A 20,352-nucleotide genomic window follows, 5' to 3' on the forward strand; every position below is an offset into this window, starting at 1 on the left:
CGACTTGTCGCGTGCGGTACACGTGAGCCTCACGCCTCGAGTCGCCTTTCCCGTATCGCCTTACGAGCCGGGGCTGTCTCGTACACGCAAAGTCGATTTTTTTTTCTTTTTTAAAGACGAGCGGAATGGCTTGAGTCGTCGGGTGCCACGTGGGGAGATGTTAACTACCTCGCCTGGTATACAGGTGGGCGTGAGTTCCATCCCGACCCTTACCGCCTGTATATTTTGGGGTTTGAATGTTCTCCCAGTGGTCGCGTAGATTTTCTCCCGGGTCCTCCAGATTGTCCCTCCACATTTAGAAACATGCGTTAACACTCTAAACTTGAGAGTATTTGGCTGCTAGAAATGTACAAATCCCACTCCGTTGATCTATCATTTGTGGCCTTGTCTGGTAAACAAAAAAAAAGCCAATTAGCAAGGTTTGTCACGTAAACAAAACATGCCAATTCGTTACCAGTACAGCACGCAGGTGTGTTGGAGAGTAAATCCACAAAATGTACAACTTTAACAACACATATTTACGCGATCTAACCCAAAAAAAACCTCTGCATGGGCAGTATACCTTTCCTCAAAGCGATGCAATCGTTACATAAACTGGAATTATTACCGAGTTATATAATTACGCTTCATGCGAGAGAAAGGCGCTCAGTCGCGTACGTCATCACACGCGCTTTGTCCGGCTCAAAATTGTTTTAAGCCAACATCGTGGCGGAGAAGTCGCGTTCACGAATCGAGCATCGATAATGTGAGAGAGTGAAATCGGTGAATTGTATTTTCTCGAGGCGCTTTGAGTTACGCTCATGCAGCATATGGCATCATCGTGATGAACACCTAATTAAGGGCGGCATACGGGACTCCAGGCAGCGGTGTGTCGAGCGCGACGGCCGGGTCACCTTTGTCACCCCAAGGTGTTCGTGTTTTCACACCACCAGCTTAGCTACTCGTGACCCATGTTGAGAACTCCAGAAGTCGGGTTGGGAGAGTTCGTTGGCGTGATAGGACTGAATATTGCGGATCACAATGCATCTCTTTTTTTGGTTGGATGATCGTGAAGGTTTAAGTGTGGTAATTTGTGATCAAATTGTAACCCTCCGCTTCCCGACAGAGCCAACAAAATAAAGTTGTCACGTGGGCAAAAATGGCGATTTCATTCCCCCCAGCAAACATCGGCATGTTAAAGAGCAAAAAATGTTATTAATTTTGCCCGCCGATTCGCTAAAGAAATAAACAAACGCTCGCCGACAGTCGTGAGTTTTCTGATTACCGGGTCCTTACGTCGGTGCGACGACACCGTGATCAGGACAGCCTGGTGCAGGTGGACCCACTGAATCATTATTAGAGTTGGTTGATTGGTTGTGATTGACAGGTTCGATTGCAATACGGTGAATCTATCGAGCTTGTTCGAGAAACTAGGCATCCCCTAATTATATGAAGGTGTTTTGTTTTCATAAAGCTGTCGTTTTTATTGCTATTGCGAGTATCGTTAAGCGTTAATTGGTGACTATGTTTAGTTAAATTAGCATTAGCAAGATGAGGATTCAGTGATGCAGGTTTATTGAAGATACTGTTGGCGTCACATTACTATAACAAATGATCAATCGAAAAAAAATGAATGGACGCAAAGCTTCTCCGCTACACACACACACAGATACAGAGGCGCCCTTTGTGCCGCGGTTGTTGAATGACTTTTAGCGAGCACCTCCAGATGTCGTCCACGACACGTGGTGTGGTCAAACGGTCAATGCGCTCCCACCTTGGGTCTCCCACAGCGCTGCAGGTGTTTGACGAAAGAACGCCAATTGCATCTAGATTTGAAGCTTTCGTGACTGCAAGGATTCATATTCTTAGGTTTTTTCGGTAAAGTCACGTAGGTAAAACATAAAAATTAATAAAAGTAAAATAAAATAAAAATCACGACGTTTCGGAGGCAACACAAGCTTCCGTCTTCAGGTGGAACCGTCACAGCCACGACAGCTATGATTTTTATTTTATTTTACTTTTATTAATTTTAATGTTTTACCTACGTGACTTTACAGAAAAAACCTAAGAATAAAAAACGCCTATTGCAGGTTCACACGACAATGGCCACTGATGTTTGACCGCGACTAGGAATCGAACCCTCCCCCCCCCCCCCCCCCAGGGTCGCTGGAAAAAAAGAGGTGCAGAACATCTTCTTGGTTCTTTCGGTAAAGTCACGTAGAAGGGAAGTAATACAATAATAAAAATAAAATATAATAAAATAATTCTCACGACGTTTCGGCCACAACGCAAGCAGCCGTCCTCAGGTGAAGACCAGGTCTGTCGGGGAGACAGCGTCTAACCAAGAAGATGAATCCCTGCAGTCACGAAAGCTTTAAATCGAAATTTAGGTGCAGGACACTCGAAACATTCCCAATGTGTCGCCATTCAGAGTGTTGGGGTACGTGCTGTTAGCGAGCACCTATTAGGGGCAGCATGGCACTCGAGAAAGCGATGTGCCGTGCTCCTCGCTGCGGTACGCGCATCGCATTCGTTAACCTGGATACACGCGGAATGTGCAGATACTAAATACCACTGGTAATGTCGATCTATGGCCGGGAATCAAACTCGGCTTGCCCGGTTCGTAGCGTAGTGCCACCGTTTTCACACACACACACACACAAACACACACACACACAAACACACACACAAACACACACAAACACACAAACACACACACACACAAACACACACAAACACACACACACACACAAACACACACAAACACACACACACACAAACACACACACACAAACACACACACAAACACACACACAAAAAACAACAACACACACAAACACACAAACACACGCAATACCGGTAACATGGAGACAAACACGGATATACGAACGTGCAAATGTGCATACCCACAGACCTACACACGTAAACATACAGTGACAAGGATCTCCCCATGTAGCCTTAACCGACAGTTGGAGCAAATGCTGTTAGCGAGCTCCTATTAAGGCTGACACGGCGGTCCGTGGGGGGTGGTTTACCCAGCACCACGGGTGCCTCCATTGTCTCCCAAATGATGATGTGAACAAAAATACAAAGATCCCCCATATCGCCTTAACAGACTGTTGGGGCAAGTGCTGTTTGCGAGCACCTATGAAGGCCAGCACGGCATACGAGGGAGTGGGTGGCAAGCACCACGCCCGGCCGCCTTTGTTTCCGAAGTGGCGATGTTTACACACCGCGCCAGCTATTCAATTGAGGCTGAGTCGACTTAGGGGAGGGCCCAGGATCGATTGAAATAATCGTCACTGATAAGAGGGACTCGAACTCGAAACGCCGGTGTTCGCAGCGCAAAGACAAAGACACCTACACCCTACTCACACACACACACACACGCGCGCGCGTGTATGAGCGTTTCATCAGGGTTCGCACGCGCACATCAAATCGAGAGCAAATCGTCCGGCACGCGGAGCCGGCTGCCCAGCAGAGACCACCTGTTCGCGTACGCACGGAGAGAGAGAGAGCGAGCGAGCGAGCATCTGCGAGACGTGCACCCCCGTGCCTGCGACGCCGTCTCAGCCGCCGAGGAGCGGCCGCGGCTGCGGCCCTGGGGCTGCAGCTGTGCGCGCGCCCTCTGCCAAGTCTCATCACGCGAATCCTCCGGGCATCATAACGCACACAAAAAAATTGTAAACTTCCCGTAGAAAGAGAGAGAGAGATACACGCGGAGACAAAGATGCGCTACCCCCCTCCCACGCCGCCGCCGTCGCCGTCCATCTCGTTTCCCCAAACGCTCTGCCACGTTGCGTTTAACAGCTGTTGCAGCAAAGTGTTGTCAGCGAGCACCTATGAAGGTCAGAATGGCACAGCAGTATCACGCCCGTCCGTCCGCCCGACCTTTTCCCTCCAGTGCTGATGATTACACACGCGCACACACGCACACATTTCAGGCTGTGTCGACCTTAGGAAGGGACCCAGGATCGGTCCGGATATCACTCACCACTGATGCTGGCCCTGATCTGCAATCGAACTCAGTTCGCCGTGGTTGTTGAGCAAAGGGCGCTAACCACTGCGCCACGGCTCCCCAAGGGCACCCAGAGAGAGAGAGACACACGCACACACGAAGACACACGCAGAGACACACAGGCACAGAGAGAAATGTATATAGGTATAGATTTTAAAAGACCGCGGCGACACGGCGAGTACTATGCGTAGCGCCTCTAATGCCTCGCCTTTAATGCTGAAATTCGGGCCCTTGGCTTCGCAGTGGTTAATATTACATGAACACTGTCCTTTCACATTAGAAACAAGACATAAAGAGATTTTTGTTTTACCCACCCCCGTGCTCGACTTGGTAATGAAACGTACGGCGACGTCTCGTAGACTGCAACGCAACTGAGTGACGCTATTATGGCTTGTACCGGTGATGGTTGTTCTTCTCAGTATTATTGCGTTTGGCTAATTATAATGTGACGCCGCTTTTGGACTTCGTGTGCGCTCGCGCGCCATTGTGGGAAGCGGTTGGCGCGCTGCGCTACGAACCCGGCCAGCCCCGGTTCAATTCCCGCTCACGGCCACCATCACTAGTGACGATTATCTTAACGGGTCCTGGGCCACCCCTAGGTCCACTCGGCTTCAAATGGTGCGTTGATGTGTAAACATCGCCACTGGGGGAGGCAAATTCGGCCGGGCGTGCGGTGGTGGCCACCCACGCCCCCCCCCCTCTGGCGTGCCGTCCCGGCCTTCATAGGTGCTACTCGCTCAGAGCACTTGCCCCAAAAAGTATGTTAAGGCTATACGGGGAATCTTTGTCTTGTGTGTGCACCATTACAGTTGTGGTGGTCACGTTGTAATGTCTGCCTTTGTATCCGCGCAAAATGGATTTGGGTCATCGTAGATTTTGTGTGTTTTATTTGCAAGGCCGCGAATGCAAACATCTTGGAATTTAAGATTTCAGTAAGCGATTGAATGGTTAAATAGTTAACTTGGATTTCCATCAACCCTCTCGCCGTACAAAGATCAGCAAATCCGTACGGGTTTCCTTTGATAATAAAAGTCTCAATAGAATCTCATTTGGATAGCGATTTTCCGTTGTTGTTTTAAAAATAATGTTTGTCTATTAGTCTATTTGCCGTGGAGGTGAACCTTCGAGTAACGGGGGCTTTAAAAAAAACAATTCGGACCAGAATGATACACGCCAAATTAGTATCACGACACGCGAAAAGGCAGAGCGGTAAAACTGTAGTTAATTCACTCAGCCGTACGGTTTACCCCGTATTCATATACAGATATATTGAGTTTTCAAGTCCATACGGCGTCCTTTTCAATACGGGCACCAACAATGTTGTTGTCGATTTGTTTGTGTTTCTTCCCTTGTGATGGGACGTTGTAGGATGAACGTTCAGATGTATAAGGGGCACGGGGTGACCAATCAGGTCTGAGTTGGTCTGTAATAAGGTAGGGCACTGATAAGGGGTTGACAGGTTTGATAAGCTATGAAGCCCTCTACCTGAAGTTTCCTTACCGGCCACGGCTAACATCAACGGCCATCTGAACCAATCTGCGTTGACCAGCGTGGTGAAGTATGGTCAAACAACCCCCATGATTGAAACGGCGTTTGGGAGTCATCCATTAGTGGATTGACAACAGGTCTCCAAATGATTGATTATACTGCACCACACAGCGCAGCGACCGAACGTGAGGGCTTCCGTCATGCATTAGACACATCGCCGAGCATCCCGTGTCTCCGCATCAAAATAAGATATGTCAGTCTCTTCGGCCGATTGGATTTCCAAACTTATTCTAACCGCCGCTGTTGATTTAAACAAGCCAATTTCCGCGGCCCAAATCAAGCGGTCAGAACAAAACACTGCCGCTGCTACCAAACGCTATTGCCAAGTGTACTGCCTCCACAACAAGCGTAACCACCCCACCTACCCACCCACCACCAATATTATACACAGACGATTACGTAATTAATTTACTGCGCCGATTGTTTCACGGGTCCTTTTCTACAATTATTTCCGACCAATCGGCGCCACTCTAAATATACGCTAGCCGAGGTGTGCGGTGTCGATGTGGCAAGGGCCACGTTTCCTGGCCGCGTGCCCGAGGAAGGTGTTTGCCACACTCAGTCCGTCTCCAAGATCCTTTGACGTAATTCTGAAAGCCTATATCGCCTCCAGTTCTCTCTCTCCACTTGGTGTGCTTTTTTGGGGGGGGGATTGTTGTCCCAGAGTCTCCTCTGCTCTCTAAACGGAGCCGAGAGCCTTCCATCATAATGATGATGGCCTGGTTATTCGCCATAAATTATTTAGCGATCAACTGATACGCTGCGGCACAGGTTCGGATTACAGAGTGAAGGGGTGGGGGAGGGGTCCAATACGGTCTGTACCCCCTGTGCCCGTGTAATATCTCTTTCACACATGCACCGCTATTGCTGTAAGTGAACGCGCACTCGCGCGCGATGCACGGTGAGCCCGCGCAAGCGTGACGCACTGACGCCCAAAAGACGGCACCGAGTCTTGAAGTTGTCTCCCCGTTCAGAGAGAGAAAAGGCAAAGTCGTAACGGCAAAGCACCGAGTGTACGCGCAACATGCGCACGAATAACGCACGCGTTGACTGCCCCCACGAACTCGATGGGCGGTGAGTCACCACCGCACGCATTGTCCCGGCGTGTACGCGAGCAGCGACTTTTGTTTTCCAAACAACACATCGCGTGCAACACGCGGTGCGAAAGAAGTTCAACATACATGCATGCAAGATAGCGTCTTTGTTGTACAAGAACACACCTCCCCCTCCCTCCTCCTCCTCCGCCCGCCCCAGCCACAACCCAACACAATTAAATACACATCCACACGTACACACACAAACACACACAACTCCCAAACCAATATCCGAAATGAACTCGTAAGCCATGACAATTGCGTGCCACCATTTTTCCCCGGGGGGGGGGGGGGCATTTTGTGGCTTTTTGGTGGTGCGGGGGGGGGGGCTTCCATTAACGCGTGAGACGCCGCTACTTCTCCAAAAAGGTGCGCAAAGTTGGAAATTTGAGCATCATTTTTTTTTGCGTGGGCGGTAGCGATGGTGGTGGGTGGGTGGGTGGGTGCAAGGCTGGTGACTGCTACCCACAGATTAAGGCCGCGCATCCAGCGAGGCATTAGGCGCGGCACGTGGCGGGCTTAATCTCGCAAATGGGCCGGCCATATGGAGCCTATAGGGGCTTTCGCCCTCGCGCTTGGTAATGGAGGCGGGCCGCGCGCGCCCAGGTAAAACAAGGCATGAATATTTGATGCCTTTAATTAACTGCGTGAACAATGCGGAGAGGGTGGAGAGAGGCGGGGGTGGGGAGCGCTGTGGGGTGGGGGGGTAGAGGGGTATGGGTGGGGGGAGACAAAACCCCCCGCCGTTTCTAACGGAGAGGATGTCTGCCTTTTTTTTGTTCCCCGTTTTTTTTTAAGTCCCTGTTGTTCCAACTCCTCCTCTTAAATGGAGATTATCGGCAGTATTTTTCAAGAAAACAAACACTCGTAAATTACGGGGCTGCTCGTTTCAAACAAACACAAAACACACACACACACTCCATACGTCGCGCGCGCGTGTCCCCTAATTATCTCGAGTGTGTGCTGCTTTGTGACACGCGACTCGAACGCCGTCAACTCGCGCATTTTACTCGCACGCAGACAGAACGCACCGGAGCGTGCGGACGCGCGCGCGCGTTGTTTTGTGTTTGTTTGTTTGTGTTTATTTGTGTTTGTTTGTGTTACCTGCTTCGAGCCGCTGTTGCCGCTCCACGTTCATCCCACGAGCAACCTCGTCCACAGCAGGACGCGCCGTGCACACGGCCTCTGGGTGCACGCACACGCGGGGGCCGTACGTGCCCGCGCAAACGCACGGCACGAACGGGGCCATGTGGGGACGCACGGGGAAGCACGGGGACGCACGGGGACGCACGTGGACGCACGGGGACGCACGGGGAAGCACGGGGAAGCATTGGGAAGCACGGAGACGCACGTGGACGCACGGAGACGCACGTGGACGCACGTGGACGCACGGGGAAGCACGGGGAAGCACAGAGACACACGCGGACGCACGGGGAAGCACGGGGACGCAGGGGGAAGCACGGAGACGCACGGAGACGCACGTGGACGCACGGGGACGCACGGGGAAGCACGGGGAAGCATTGGGAAGCACGGAGAAGCACGTGGACGCACGGAGACGCACGTGGACGCACGTGGACGCACGGGGAAGCACGGGGAAGCACAGAGACACACGCGGACGCACGGGGAAGCACGGGGACGCAGGGGGAAGCACAGAGACACACGCGGACGCACGGGGAAGCACGTGGACGCACGGGGACGCAGGGGGAAGCACAGAGACACACGCGGACGCACGGGGAAGCATGTGGACGCACGGGGAAGCACGGAGACGCACCGAGACGCACGCTGAATCGCCGTCGCTCTGTGTGCTGAACAAAAACGACGCTGTAAGCGCTGTAATCTATTAGCGATCTATTAGCGGAGGAAGGGAGAGCTTCATGGACATCGGACGTAATCGAGAAAAAACCCCGGCAAAGTTTGATCCGTTTGTGCGCACGCGGTTCCAGTGTCTATCTAATTAAGCCCCAGCGTGTCTTCTGCCGTCGTAACAACAGACAAATCTATTAATTAGCTGCGCGCGCGCTGGGTCCTCTAGAGCTCGATTCTCAACTCTATATATACGTATAAATAAAAATTTCATGCGCCGATTAAGAGCACGTGAAATATTTAAAAAGGCGGCGTTAAAATTTTATCATAAATCAGAGCTGGCTGCGACACGAGACAAGACAGAGATTTCGTCCCCAGTGACGGAGTCTGGTGGGGTTGGGGGGTGGAAGGGGATGGTGAGTAGGTGACAACATTTCTTTGAGGCAGGTGTTTAATTTATATATTTTCTTTCTCTCTCTTTTAGGGGGGGGGGCGGGGTAGGTGGTGGAGGGTGGTGTGGGGGGGGGGGTGATGCTGTGGTGGTAGGGGAGGGAATAGGAGAGTGAGGTGGTGGTGGTGGTGGTGGATGGGAGCCAATTTCAGAGTCGCGAAGCTTCCTCTGCCCACCGGTGACATCTCCCAGGTCTTTCCTGGGCCGCTCTGGGAGCGCCAAAGTGGCTCGATGCATTGGCGCGTGACATCTTGCCGGCGCATCAGCCATCAGGCTTGCCTCCCTGGCCCGGGATAATGTGTCTGCTTTCGGCTTAATGAGCGCCTTTTTTGTTCTGTCTCTCTCTCTCTGTCTGTCTCTCTCTCGCTCGCTCGCTCTCTCCATCTCTCTTCCATCTACGCACCCACGCAAGTAGACCATGCACGCACGAATTTAACCTCTGATGAATGTCCTCCTCTACCACACTCTGTGTGCATTCTCAGATATCTATATCAGAGGACACGCAAAGCCCGGGGTTTGCTTTTGGCTCCTGTGTTGCGTTTCGTTTGGTCGTAAATCTATTGCGAGACTGGCTAAAAAACGGGGGTCCCACATGTCTATTGCGAATATTGGGGGGGGGGGGAGAGAAAGCGCAATTGCGAAATGTACAAAACACTCGTCGACTCGGATGGTTGTAGGAACGCAAGAAGGTGGACGAATAACTGGAGCACCGATGGAGAACGAAATAAATAACCAACACAACAACAACAACAATAACAACAACACAACAACAACAACACAACAACAACAATAAACAGTCGCGCATTGCGCCAACTCTGACGGCGTTGCGTCGTCTCATCAGCGGCGCGGTATTAACGCAGCGCATACCATTAACCCAATAGGTGCGTTATGTTAATCTGTTTGTATAATTAACGCCCTTATTTGCACCAACACGATATATTAGATTACAATGTAAGGCGGAGCGCCCGATTAATAAAGAAGTCCGTGACGCCAAAGTTAAATTATTCACTTTGTTAAGATGATCAATTATTAATTTTCATATTTAAACCGCTTTCATTTAAAAAAGAAAAGAAAACTGTGGCTCCTGTCGGCGTCGCGGATCCCGTGGGAGAGCGCGCGATTGTCAATTTTTTAACACCGAATCCAAAAGGTCCCGGCGCAATTGCACTATCGACACGTGCTTTGTTGTTGTTGCTGTTGCTGTTACATTGGGTTTTGTTGTTGTTCACGAGTTAACTAATTAATAGCCAGTACGTAAAAAATATATATATTTCCACATTGCATTCCACATTTTTTGTTGTTGCAAGTCAATCACGTAAAATTATAGCGACGCCGCACCGAGGGCACTCATTCAACTCTCGCGGTGTTTACACATAAATTAAAGCCACAAACTCTGTGTGTATAGAATGAACGCATTAGGTCTGATTTAATGCGCAATGCCCATGCTATTAGCGCTTAATTAGCCCAAGGAAATCACCCACTTTTGGCACAAGTGCCAACACCACCGCCACATATACATACACACACACACACGCGCGCGCGTGCCAAACACACGCATATTATCGGTGACTTATAAAGCAATCTTCATCAGGCGACGCAATTCGTCATCATTGTTTACGCTCAAGTATTGAATAATTAGACGCCAGCGTACACTAAACGGCCCGCAGAAATGTATAGCTTGCCGCGCCGGGTTTACTTAGGACGACAGACCTGCTATTCAGTAAAACCTCCATAAATGTCATCCTTGGCCGAGGCGCTCGCTATCTCTCTCGCTCTCTCTCTCTCTTGCTCGTCGCGTCCGCGTCCATCGTCTGAAGCGTGTCATCGGGAATGCAATCAATGCACAGCTGATGTGTGCCGTTACATGTATCATTCTGTGAGCGCCTTCTCGCAGAACGGCGCGCATCGTGACGCGTGCGTCACATCGGGCCGCAGTTGCCTGTCTTTTCACCCGTCCGTCTCCTTTAGAAAGCAAACCTGGGGCTTGGCCCATCAAATCGTTGTTCGCTCGCAACACGCGGCCCTCCTCGATAAAGACAGAGGGGGAGGGGGGTGGGGGGGGGGGTTACGAGGCGAGAGGAGAGACCGCGGCTGTGACCGCGCGTTAACAACACAGGGGTAGGCAGACAGACAGACAGACACAGACAGACAGACACGACGGATGACGTATTCAACTCAATACTTTCCGCGCGCCTGGAAGCTAAGTACGTGCGTCACGTTGCGTTGTTGTTATTATCATATCGCGTGTACTTTGTACAAGTAAAGTATTACGCTGGGCAGGTCTGCACGGCAGTATGGAAAACAGACGTTCGTTCGGCAAGGCATTTGAAGCGATGCTCAAATCTTCCGCCGTGAACCTGAACCGGCATGCGCCTTTACGCGCAGAGTCGATGCAAATCTAATACGTACGTTTAATTACCCTGATTAGCGTTATCGTTAGTCTCTAGGTAACGTCACATATTCGACCCCTCCTGCTCCATCCTCCTTCTTGCCCCCCCCCCCCAACCCCCCTGCCATCTTCCCCTCCCGTGCGGCTATAATTATCTGCCACACTTTGTAAAATATTTACGAAAAAAAAAAACCGCGAGTAAATAAATGGGACCGGGGGCCATCGCCGCGCCGCGCCGCGTTCGCTGGCCCGAGCGATGCCGCCACCGCCCACCGCTCACCCCACGGCACGCGTCTCTCCCTCTGTCTGACGGTGACGGCGGCGGCGACACGCCGATTGACGTTTTTCTTTTCATTGCGACGAGTTAGAACGGCGCTCGGGCACTGCGAATTCGTTTTCATGCGAGGCTGTGTGCGAGCTGCCGATGTGGTGAGAAAGCCGGTGAGAGAGAGAGACAGAGAGCGAGGAAGCGAGCAAGAGAACGAGAGAAAGAGAGAGAATGCAAGAAATTGGTCCATGTCCTTCCCCTCCCAGTTTTTGGAGGGGTGTAGGAGTTTTTTTTTTGAGGCTCTATTAACGGGGGTGGGGGGGGGTGTGTGACGGGGGGGGGATGAGTCGGAGCTGGGAATTTGCATGTCCGCGCGCATGCGCAAACGCTGGCTAAAGAGGGGCCGGCCCTCCCATGAATAAGATGAGAAGAGAGCAGAACCTGGGCAGGTGTATGAATGTCGACACGCTGGCCGCGTGAGCAACAGTGAGCGCTCAGTCGCGTCCGGACCCACCACGCATTACGCAGCGGCTGACGTCCGAGCAGCCCCGAGTGTGTTAGCCCGCACCGACGATTCTCCTTTACGCGTGAGCTCGCATCTCCTCCTCTTCAACTCTCGCTCTATTCGTTCGCTGTCTCCCCCCCCCCCCTCTCTCTCTCGTTCTCGATCTCTCTTGCGTCGCTCGTTCTCTATCCCACCATCCAGCCCTCCCTGTGTCACTCTCTGTCTTACCCCCCCTCCCTCCCTCTCTCTCTCTCTCGCTCTGCCTTCCACGACTGTCTCTCGCTCTCCCACGCTCGCTCGCTCACTCTCTCTCTCTCTCAGTCACTCTCCCGGTCGTTCGCTCTCGCAGGCAGTAGTAATATATATAGGGCAGGGGGTGGGAAAGCAGCTATCACCTCGCGCGTGTTCGCGGGGCAGAGACGACGTTCACCCACCGTCGCCGGCGCTCGGCCTCTCGAAGAGCAACAGTCAGCGTCGCTGATCCGATTCTATCCAAAAAAACCCGGTCCATGCGCGCCTAAGTCAAGATGATGTCCATGAACAGCAAGCAGCCGTTTGCCATGCACGCGGCCATGGCCGAGCCCAAGTACTCCACGTTGCACCCCAGCTCGGAGGCGATGCGGAGAGCTTGCCTGCCCACGCCGCAGGTGAGGACTGCGCGCGCGCCTTGCGTTTCGACGCGTTGCGTTTCGGCGCGTTTCGCCCGCGGGGTGCCCGCGTGTGCCCCTGTCGCTCCCTAAACACAGGCAGCCTCGGGGAGCGGTAAGCTTTTATTTTGGCTCTTCGTGGTGGCGGCGGTGGTGGTGGGGAGGGGGGGGGTGGCGATTTGTTGACAAAGCGCCGATATAATGTTTTTTTTACGTCATTTTAATGTTTGCCGAGTTATTAGCCAGGTCCGCGTTAAGCGTGAATGCGTGTCATGTACAACAAAAAGCAGTGGTCGTTACTTCTTTATGTAGTATTTAAGGCGATGGGGCGCTCATTTAATCATGATAATGTTATGCTCAGGGCTTTAAGGTCAATGTGGGTTGGGTTTTTGTTGTTGTTGTTACATCCTCCCCCGCTACTACCCAAGTCTTCTCTGATCTCACGCTGACCCCTAGATTCCACTGCTGACCGACGGCGCACGCTTTCTTTTTTCTTGTTTTTTTGTTGTTGTTGTTCGTATGCGACGATGCTGATGACTGCAGAGCAATATATTCGCGGGCTTGGACGAGAGCTTCTTGGCGCGCGCGGAAGCGCTCGCCGCCGTGGATATTGTCTCCCACCAGAGCAAAAACCACCACCATCACCACCACCATCACCCGCACCACCCGTTCAAGCCGGACGCCACGTACCACACGATGAACAGCGTGCCTTGCACCTCGGCGTCCAGCTCCATGCCGCTGCCGCACCCGTCCGCACTCGGGTCTCACCACCCGCACAATCCCCATCACCCGCACCACCACCACCATCAGCACCACCAGGGGCTGGACAGCGACCTGCTGGACCACATCTCGCCGAGCCTGACGCTCGCGGGCCTCACGGGGCCCGAGTCGTCCGTCGTTCCCACGTCGGCCCACCACGCGCACATGCCCACCATGAACCACATGCATCAGGCGATGGGCATGCCGCACCACCACCCGCACGGCCTGGGCCCGCACCACGGCGGCCTCATGCCCGGCATGCCCGACACGGAGGCGGACCCTCGCGAGCTGGAGGCGTTCGCGGAGCGCTTCAAGCAGCGGCGCATCAAGCTGGGCGTCACGCAGGCCGACGTGGGCTCGGCGCTGGGCAACCTCAAAATCCCGGGCGTGGGCTCGTTGAGCCAGAGCACCATCTGCCGCTTCGAGTCGCTCACGCTGTCGCACAACAACATGATCGCGCTCAAGCCCATCCTGCAGGCGTGGCTCGAGGAGGCGGAGAAAGCGCATCGGAACAAGCAGACCAAGCCAGACCTCTTCAACGGTGGCGAGAAGAAACGCAAGCGCACGTCCATCGCCGCTCCCGAGAAGCGATCGCTGGAGGCCTACTTCGCCGTGCAGCCGCGACCCTCGTCCGAGAAGATCGCCGCCATCGCTGAGAAGCTGGACCTCAAGAAGAACGTTGTGCGCGTGTGGTTCTGCAACCAGCGGCAGAAACAGAAAAGGATGAAATTCTCGGCCGTTCACTGAGCTCTCTTCCCCGGCCGGCCGAGCGGGCGGGCGGGCAGGCGGGCTGCGTCAGGCGGGCTTGGCCCAGAGACCACAGACTCGGGCTGATCGTTGAAGAGAGCGGATAGATGCTGCGCTCTGCGGCTCGGTCGCTCTCTCGTCTCGCGAAAACCGACGCCGTCGAGTCGCGAAGACAACACGGGACAGAGAAATCCGCGTCACTTTCTAAAACAAAAACGAAGAGAAGCGCGAACTTCCCTCGAGCGGACTGGCCCCGCACTCTGTCCGATTCTTTTATGAACTCTCACGGGGGAGACGGAGAGCAATTTGTCGCCGGTGTTGTTACTTCCTCCTGCTACTACTGTTATTTATTTGTTGTTTTATTTGTCTTGTTTTTGAATCCCAGTTCCGCTTTTTCTCCATCTTCTCACCTCTCCCCCCCCCACACTCTCTCTGTCTCTCCCCAAGCTACCTTAAAGTCCTTCTGTGTATTTATTTTTCATCTTTAATAATTTCTCGTTTCAATTGTCGCATCCGACAGGGACACAGTGGGGGGAGGGGGGGGGCGAATCGATGGACTAACTAAGAAAATGAACGAGGCCCGGAAAAATGTTTTTTGTTTCGCTTCGTTAAAACGCTAAAGACACGCATTTAAAAAAAAGGCATTCTTCTGACATTTCAAAACAAATATATATAAAATATATATTTTCTCAGCACACGAAAGATATTTACAGGTTATATTAAAACAAACAAATAAAAAAACGCGACACGGTATAAGACGGGCGATAACTTGTAAGACGAAGTGACGCACTTGTTAAACTACTAAACAAAAGTATTCGCGTACAGTTAACAACCGTGGCAATCCGTTGCAAGGCGTTGCACATGGCCGGTTCGCCGGATAGTTTCGCAATTATGATTATTATTATTATTAGAATTATTGGTGTATGAGCATTATTATTATTATTATCTTTTAATGGACAACCTAATTGCCGTGTATGCCGTCTTATCTTACACGCATCGCTCCGTCTTATATTAGAGAGAAGAAAGCCTCATCCTCCCGTGAGTGCAATCTTATCTCCGCGATGTATGCAAAATGGGCTGGGAATTTCCTTCCACAAACGAAATAAATAAACGAATACAATTGTTTAACGGGTGTATTACGACCTTCCGGCATGCGCATACAATTCAACAGCAAGTATTCGGCTTCCGTTTGAACGAATAATTTTCGACAGTAATATGCGTTTTATTTTATGCCAGCAGATTATGTGTATTGTTTGCGATACGTTAGCATATGACGATAGCTTCTAGCAATCAGTATAGCCTTTACACCAGTGTGCAGAACCGGCATGTCATTGTTTTATTTTTAGGTTGGTAATATGATTAAATATAACAACGACGACTTATTATTATTATTATTCATGTCAATGCCGTTCGCTTTAGCTCCGCAACTTTTTTGTTGTTAATGCGTGTAGTTGAAGCATCAATTAATTGTGATTCATATAAATATACGTGTATATGTACACTTGAGTTTGAAAGCTGCAAATTTTTCTTTGCTATGATAATCCTCTTCGGTAAGACCCACGACCACCCGGCGAATGAGCAGTAGGAGAACCACGCGTGGCCACGAGATATACGCGCACTTTGAAGAGTATTTTAGACCTAGCCGAGCGAATTAAGTTCAGCTTCATTTGGGAATCATCAGTGACGATGGCAGTGTTTGTACTTTCATATACGTGGCGGCGTAACGCCTACGATTTGATATTTTTTCGTCAGCCACCCACACTTTTAACTTAATAGAGCAGGGCCCTTATAGTTTTGACCGTATATCGTATTTGTTAACTCATTAAACAGCCTTCTGAAAACCCACGAACGAGTTCCTTTTCGATGCCACGAGCCGCGCGTAGCTCTCGGCGAGACGGCGATGATCGGACGGGTCCAGTCACACGCGACGGCTGATTTACTCGAAACGGACGGCGCTGGGAAATTCGGACGAGGGGGCAGTTTGACGGCCATCGGGTAGAGAGAGAAGTTGCTTTGGTTCGGCGAACACAACGAGGGAAACGCAGGCACCCCCCCTCCTCCCCCCCCCCCACTGCGAATTGTTTCTAGGGCACTAACTGGGGGATATAAACAACAACAACAACAACCTCCCGCGACGGTTCACACTTAGCAAGACAACACTTTAACACGCTTAGCTGTATATGTCTGGGTTGTTTTTTGTTACAATTCTCATGACTGTCTCATCCAATAAAGTAAAGCCTCTGCGCTCGTCATTAGCCAGGCCGCTTTGGTTGTTTATGAATACATTTGCTACTTATTTATTATCGGGATTTTCTTTTTTGCGTTGCTATTCATTGACGTACTTATTTATTAGCGGATTTATTTATTCACGTTTCATGTCAACCGTTTTGTTGCGCTCGACGTTACGCAACGGCGGGCGCGAGTGTTTTCCACATCCCCTTTCACGATGAGATTCCAGTTGCACACGGAGCGGCGGCTCACAGTCTGCGCTCATGGTTTTAACCACACACCGGCGGTATTGACATTCGTCTCATTTGCGTGCGAGTCTTAAGTTATTTAAACACTAATTATATGTTCTTCGCAAATCGGATTTCGCGAATTCGGAACGACGTGTTGATGGAATTCAGAAGCAAGCCTCAGTGAGGTGGTGGGGGGGGGGGGACGTAAAATTTAAGACTTTATAAAGAGGAGTCAAAACTAATCAAGAATAATTGTGATATTAAATTCAGACGCAAACATTGGGATGAATCTTACACCCCCCCCCCCCCAGTAAATTCAAATTTAAGTCGAAATAAAGAATTTGAGAAAACCACGATGCTAGTATAATATGCTTTCAATGTATCTCCGACACTTGAAGGGGATCGATAGGGGAGTGGTTGAAACGAATCGCTGTGTGTACATATACAAAGGGAACGCCTCGAACGACCCATGGCATTTGTAAAGTTCTGTAAATTACTGTAAACTTTCACTCCTGTGTATAGAGACCCGTTCGTGATATGAGCACACGTGACCCGAAGGCATTCCAAGTGTTTTTTGTATATGTATACAAGTCGGCGTGCGTGTGACACTTACAGATATATGAATATAGATATACGACTATTAATTTGTATCTTTCATTCCTCGACGATTGTTTTCCTTCACGTTTGCTTTTTGTTAAGTTTACCTCTTCCATGGTTTGTGCTCAGGATTTATTATTATTATTGATGATGATTAATTTGTTGTTGTTATTTATAACGGTGAGTTTTTGCGGGTGGGGGGGACGAGGGGGATGAAGGCGTACTATGAAATTGGCTGATCATGATGTATGTTTGTATTAAAGTACAACAAAAAAATCCAGACAAACTTAAGCAGTCGCCCGTGGAATTTTTTGTTTTGGGTTATGTACATTTACCCACCCCCCACACTGTCGTTGTGATTGGTAAATACGTCATCGTTTTTTTTATTGTAGTTTACGATTAACCACAGCAAACATTTCCATGCACCGTGTTTCTACCATACATGGCACTGTTACGATTTGAGTCAGCACATTGAACGAGTATTGAAATAATGATTTCATAAATCACGGTGTGTTATATTACGATTACATCTCGTGTATTATTACGATTATTATTTTCTACTTTGAATTAAATTATTAGCGTTAGACCGTTGCCACCGAAGGACCTACAAAACACAACGCTTTGGCATGTGCTGTGTGAAATTTCTGCTGCACAGTTGTGTTTGTGTATATATATGTACATCATTTATATATGCACACGCACGCACATAACACACACACACACACATGCGCGCACATTGTACGGCTTATTAATATTGTGGGGCTTACACAGGCCAATCGCAGACAACCAAATCATGTTTGGCAAAACATACAAATTCACTCGGGTCAAATATAAACTTACATTACAGCTCGTTTGCAAGTCCCCAGGTGGATTATCACGTGACAGGGCGACGAACGATGGTGGTGGTGATTGACGGAGCCATCATCCAGCAGTGGATTGATCATGGATAATTATGGTGATGGTGGCTGTGGTGATAGACTGATACAAAACGTACAATTAAATGCGTGCCACAATAAACATTCTTGGGTTATGATCGCTTTACCGCAAAGCGTATTGAAGGCATATACACATCCATTGTGCAGTATACAGTACATACAACGCGTGTATTGCCTTGCGACAGCAATGGTGCTTAGCTTGAGCACATACCTACAATTCATGAGAGATGCACACAGGGTATAATAACCTTAATACTTATAATTATTATCAATCACATGTATGTGCAGGGTTACAAGAAACGAGGAATATCTTCCGATGGCCACGCGGCATGAGCTGAGCACATTTACAGGACTCCGTGAAGGGTGCGGAGGGGTTGAGAGTTGGTGGACAAGAGGGATTGAGGAAGGGGTGAGTGCGAGTGAAGAGGGCGAAGAGGTGGGAGTGAGGGAGTGAGTGTGTGAGTAAGGGAGCGATCGAATGCCTTGGGAGATGGGTGCCGCGTTGGTTGGGCCCTCAGGCCTATGTGGTTCAATCCCCAGAGACGCGACAATGACTACAAAACCATATATATATAATCTGGCTGTTCAAGATATATAATTAATCAATACATCTATTTATCTGGAAAGATAGCCGGCGCTCCCTAGTTTTCAACGGCGCGCGATATATTTCAATAACTCAACTCACACCAAATCTAAGATCGAAAGGCTCGTACGGAATGATAATCACCATCATCACCACCACCACCACCACCGCGATGACCAATACGAGAGTCCGATCGGTTCGACATCTGTTGATCAAACCCTGGATCTCCAACGCCTTTCATTCGTTCACCTCTACGCGTGTATCGTGCGACGTCGCAATGGCACGACCGCGCATCCATACGCATGTGAATGTTTGCGGCGTGGTTGTCTGCTACGTGGCGTGCTGATAACGTGCTTGGTTCGTTCACAGAGATAGAGTGCGCTTATTAGTATTGTTGTTGCTGTTGTTGTTTTATTTTGATTGAAAGCTTTCGTGACTGCAGGAATTCATATAATTGGTTCTTTCGGTAAAGTCACGTTGTTGTTGTTGTTACGTACGGGGTCCGTTTAAATTACTTAACGACAGCGGGTCGCGGTAGTCTAATGCGACTTTGACACTTTGATAAAAACAAACCAAAAAACACCTAGGATTTCTTTCGCGTCGATATGTTATTTATATATGCGGCACGTTTAAAAACGTAGCGGCCCACCGTTTGTTCGGGGGGGGAGGGGGGGGCATCAGGCGCAAATAAACATTTACGTAGTCGCTTACGGCACTTTCAAATTGCGAACATTTCACAACATAAAAAAAAACACACTTCAGTGACTCCAGTGCCCAACAACACGGCTGTTATTGTTATTTGTTTGTTTACACTCAACTTAAAAGCAAATGAAAGTTCTTTTTTAAAAATATAACATCTCTAACATCACAAATAGGTGCGCTGTTACACACCGATATCTTATATTCGGCTAATAATTTCCTTTGTATTAACACTGCTAAATAAACACAGTTTGCAGTCAGTACCATTTTCAATCCACTGCTGGATGGGTGCACCCCCCCCCCTCCATGCAGTGCGGGGTGCGTCTGGGGAAGGAGGGGGGGGGGTGTTTTGACCATACTTCACCACGGTTCGTTGATGTCGGTTGATGAAGGGCCAGGGGAACGTTTACGCGGCAACTTATAAGTACATTACAACAATGGATTTGGCTGCAAATTTTGAGTGAAATAATTGGGCATTAATCCACGAATGTGGGACGTTTTTAAACCGTGCGTGCGCGTCTCGTGGTGCGTGTGTGTGTGTCTCGTGGAGCGTGTGTGTGTGTCTCGTGGTGTGTGTGTGTGTCTCATGGTGTGTGTGTGTCTCGTGGTGTGTGTGTGTCTCGTGGTCCGTGTGTGTGTGTGTGTTTCATGGTGTGTGTGTGTGTCTCGTGGTGTGTGTGTGCGTCTCAAGGTGTGTGTGTGTGTTATGGTGCGTGTGTGTGTATCGTGGTGCGTGTGTGTGTCTCATGGTGTGTGTTTGTGTCGTGGTGTGTGTGTGTGTGTCATGGTGTGTGTGTGTCGTTTCAGCCACGCAGCCCGCTGAGATGCATTGCTCTCTTGCTAAACGTGGTTCTATGTTGGTGCAGTGTTT

At 50.1% G+C, this 20,352-nt stretch overlaps 2 protein-coding genes across 22 annotated transcripts in view; one reads left to right on the forward strand and one right to left on the reverse strand.

Moving 5' to 3' along the window:
- LOC144936193 (uncharacterized) overlaps positions 1-11,839 on the reverse strand; it is a 109,473-nt gene extending 97,634 nt beyond the window's left edge. For 17 of the 21 annotated variants that reach the window (XR_013637402.1, XR_013637399.1, XR_013637398.1 and 14 more), the window contains exons 1-2: positions 10,604-11,839; positions 7,744-9,489 (exon numbers count right to left, since the gene is read on the reverse strand). Coding sequence is in view for 2 of the 21 variants with exons in the window: in XM_078863165.1 (XP_078719291.1) it covers positions 7,744-8,380 (637 nt within the window). In the remaining 19 variants the exon portion in view is untranslated. Of the gene's footprint in view, positions 1-3,973; positions 4,043-7,743; positions 9,490-10,603 lie in introns of all 21 variants that reach the window. The other 4 variants (XR_013637391.1, XR_013637394.1, XR_013637400.1 and 1 more) reach the window with 3 other exon arrangements.
- Positions 11,840-11,894: 55 nt separating this feature from the next.
- Positions 11,895-16,992, forward strand: POU4F3 (POU class 4 homeobox 3). Its single transcript, XM_078863164.1, has 2 exons — positions 11,895-12,702; positions 13,246-16,992. Exons 1-2 carry the CDS (start codon positions 12,583-12,585, stop codon positions 14,206-14,208), a joined length of 1,083 nt encoding a protein of 360 aa, XP_078719290.1. The 5' UTR covers positions 11,895-12,582; the 3' UTR covers positions 14,209-16,992.
- Positions 16,993-20,352: the final 3,360 nt, after the last annotated feature.

This window comes from Lampetra fluviatilis, chromosome 15, assembly GCF_964198595.1.
Source record: "Lampetra fluviatilis chromosome 15, kcLamFluv1.1, whole genome shotgun sequence".
NCBI classification, from domain to species: Eukaryota; Metazoa; Chordata; class Hyperoartia; order Petromyzontiformes; family Petromyzontidae; genus Lampetra; species Lampetra fluviatilis.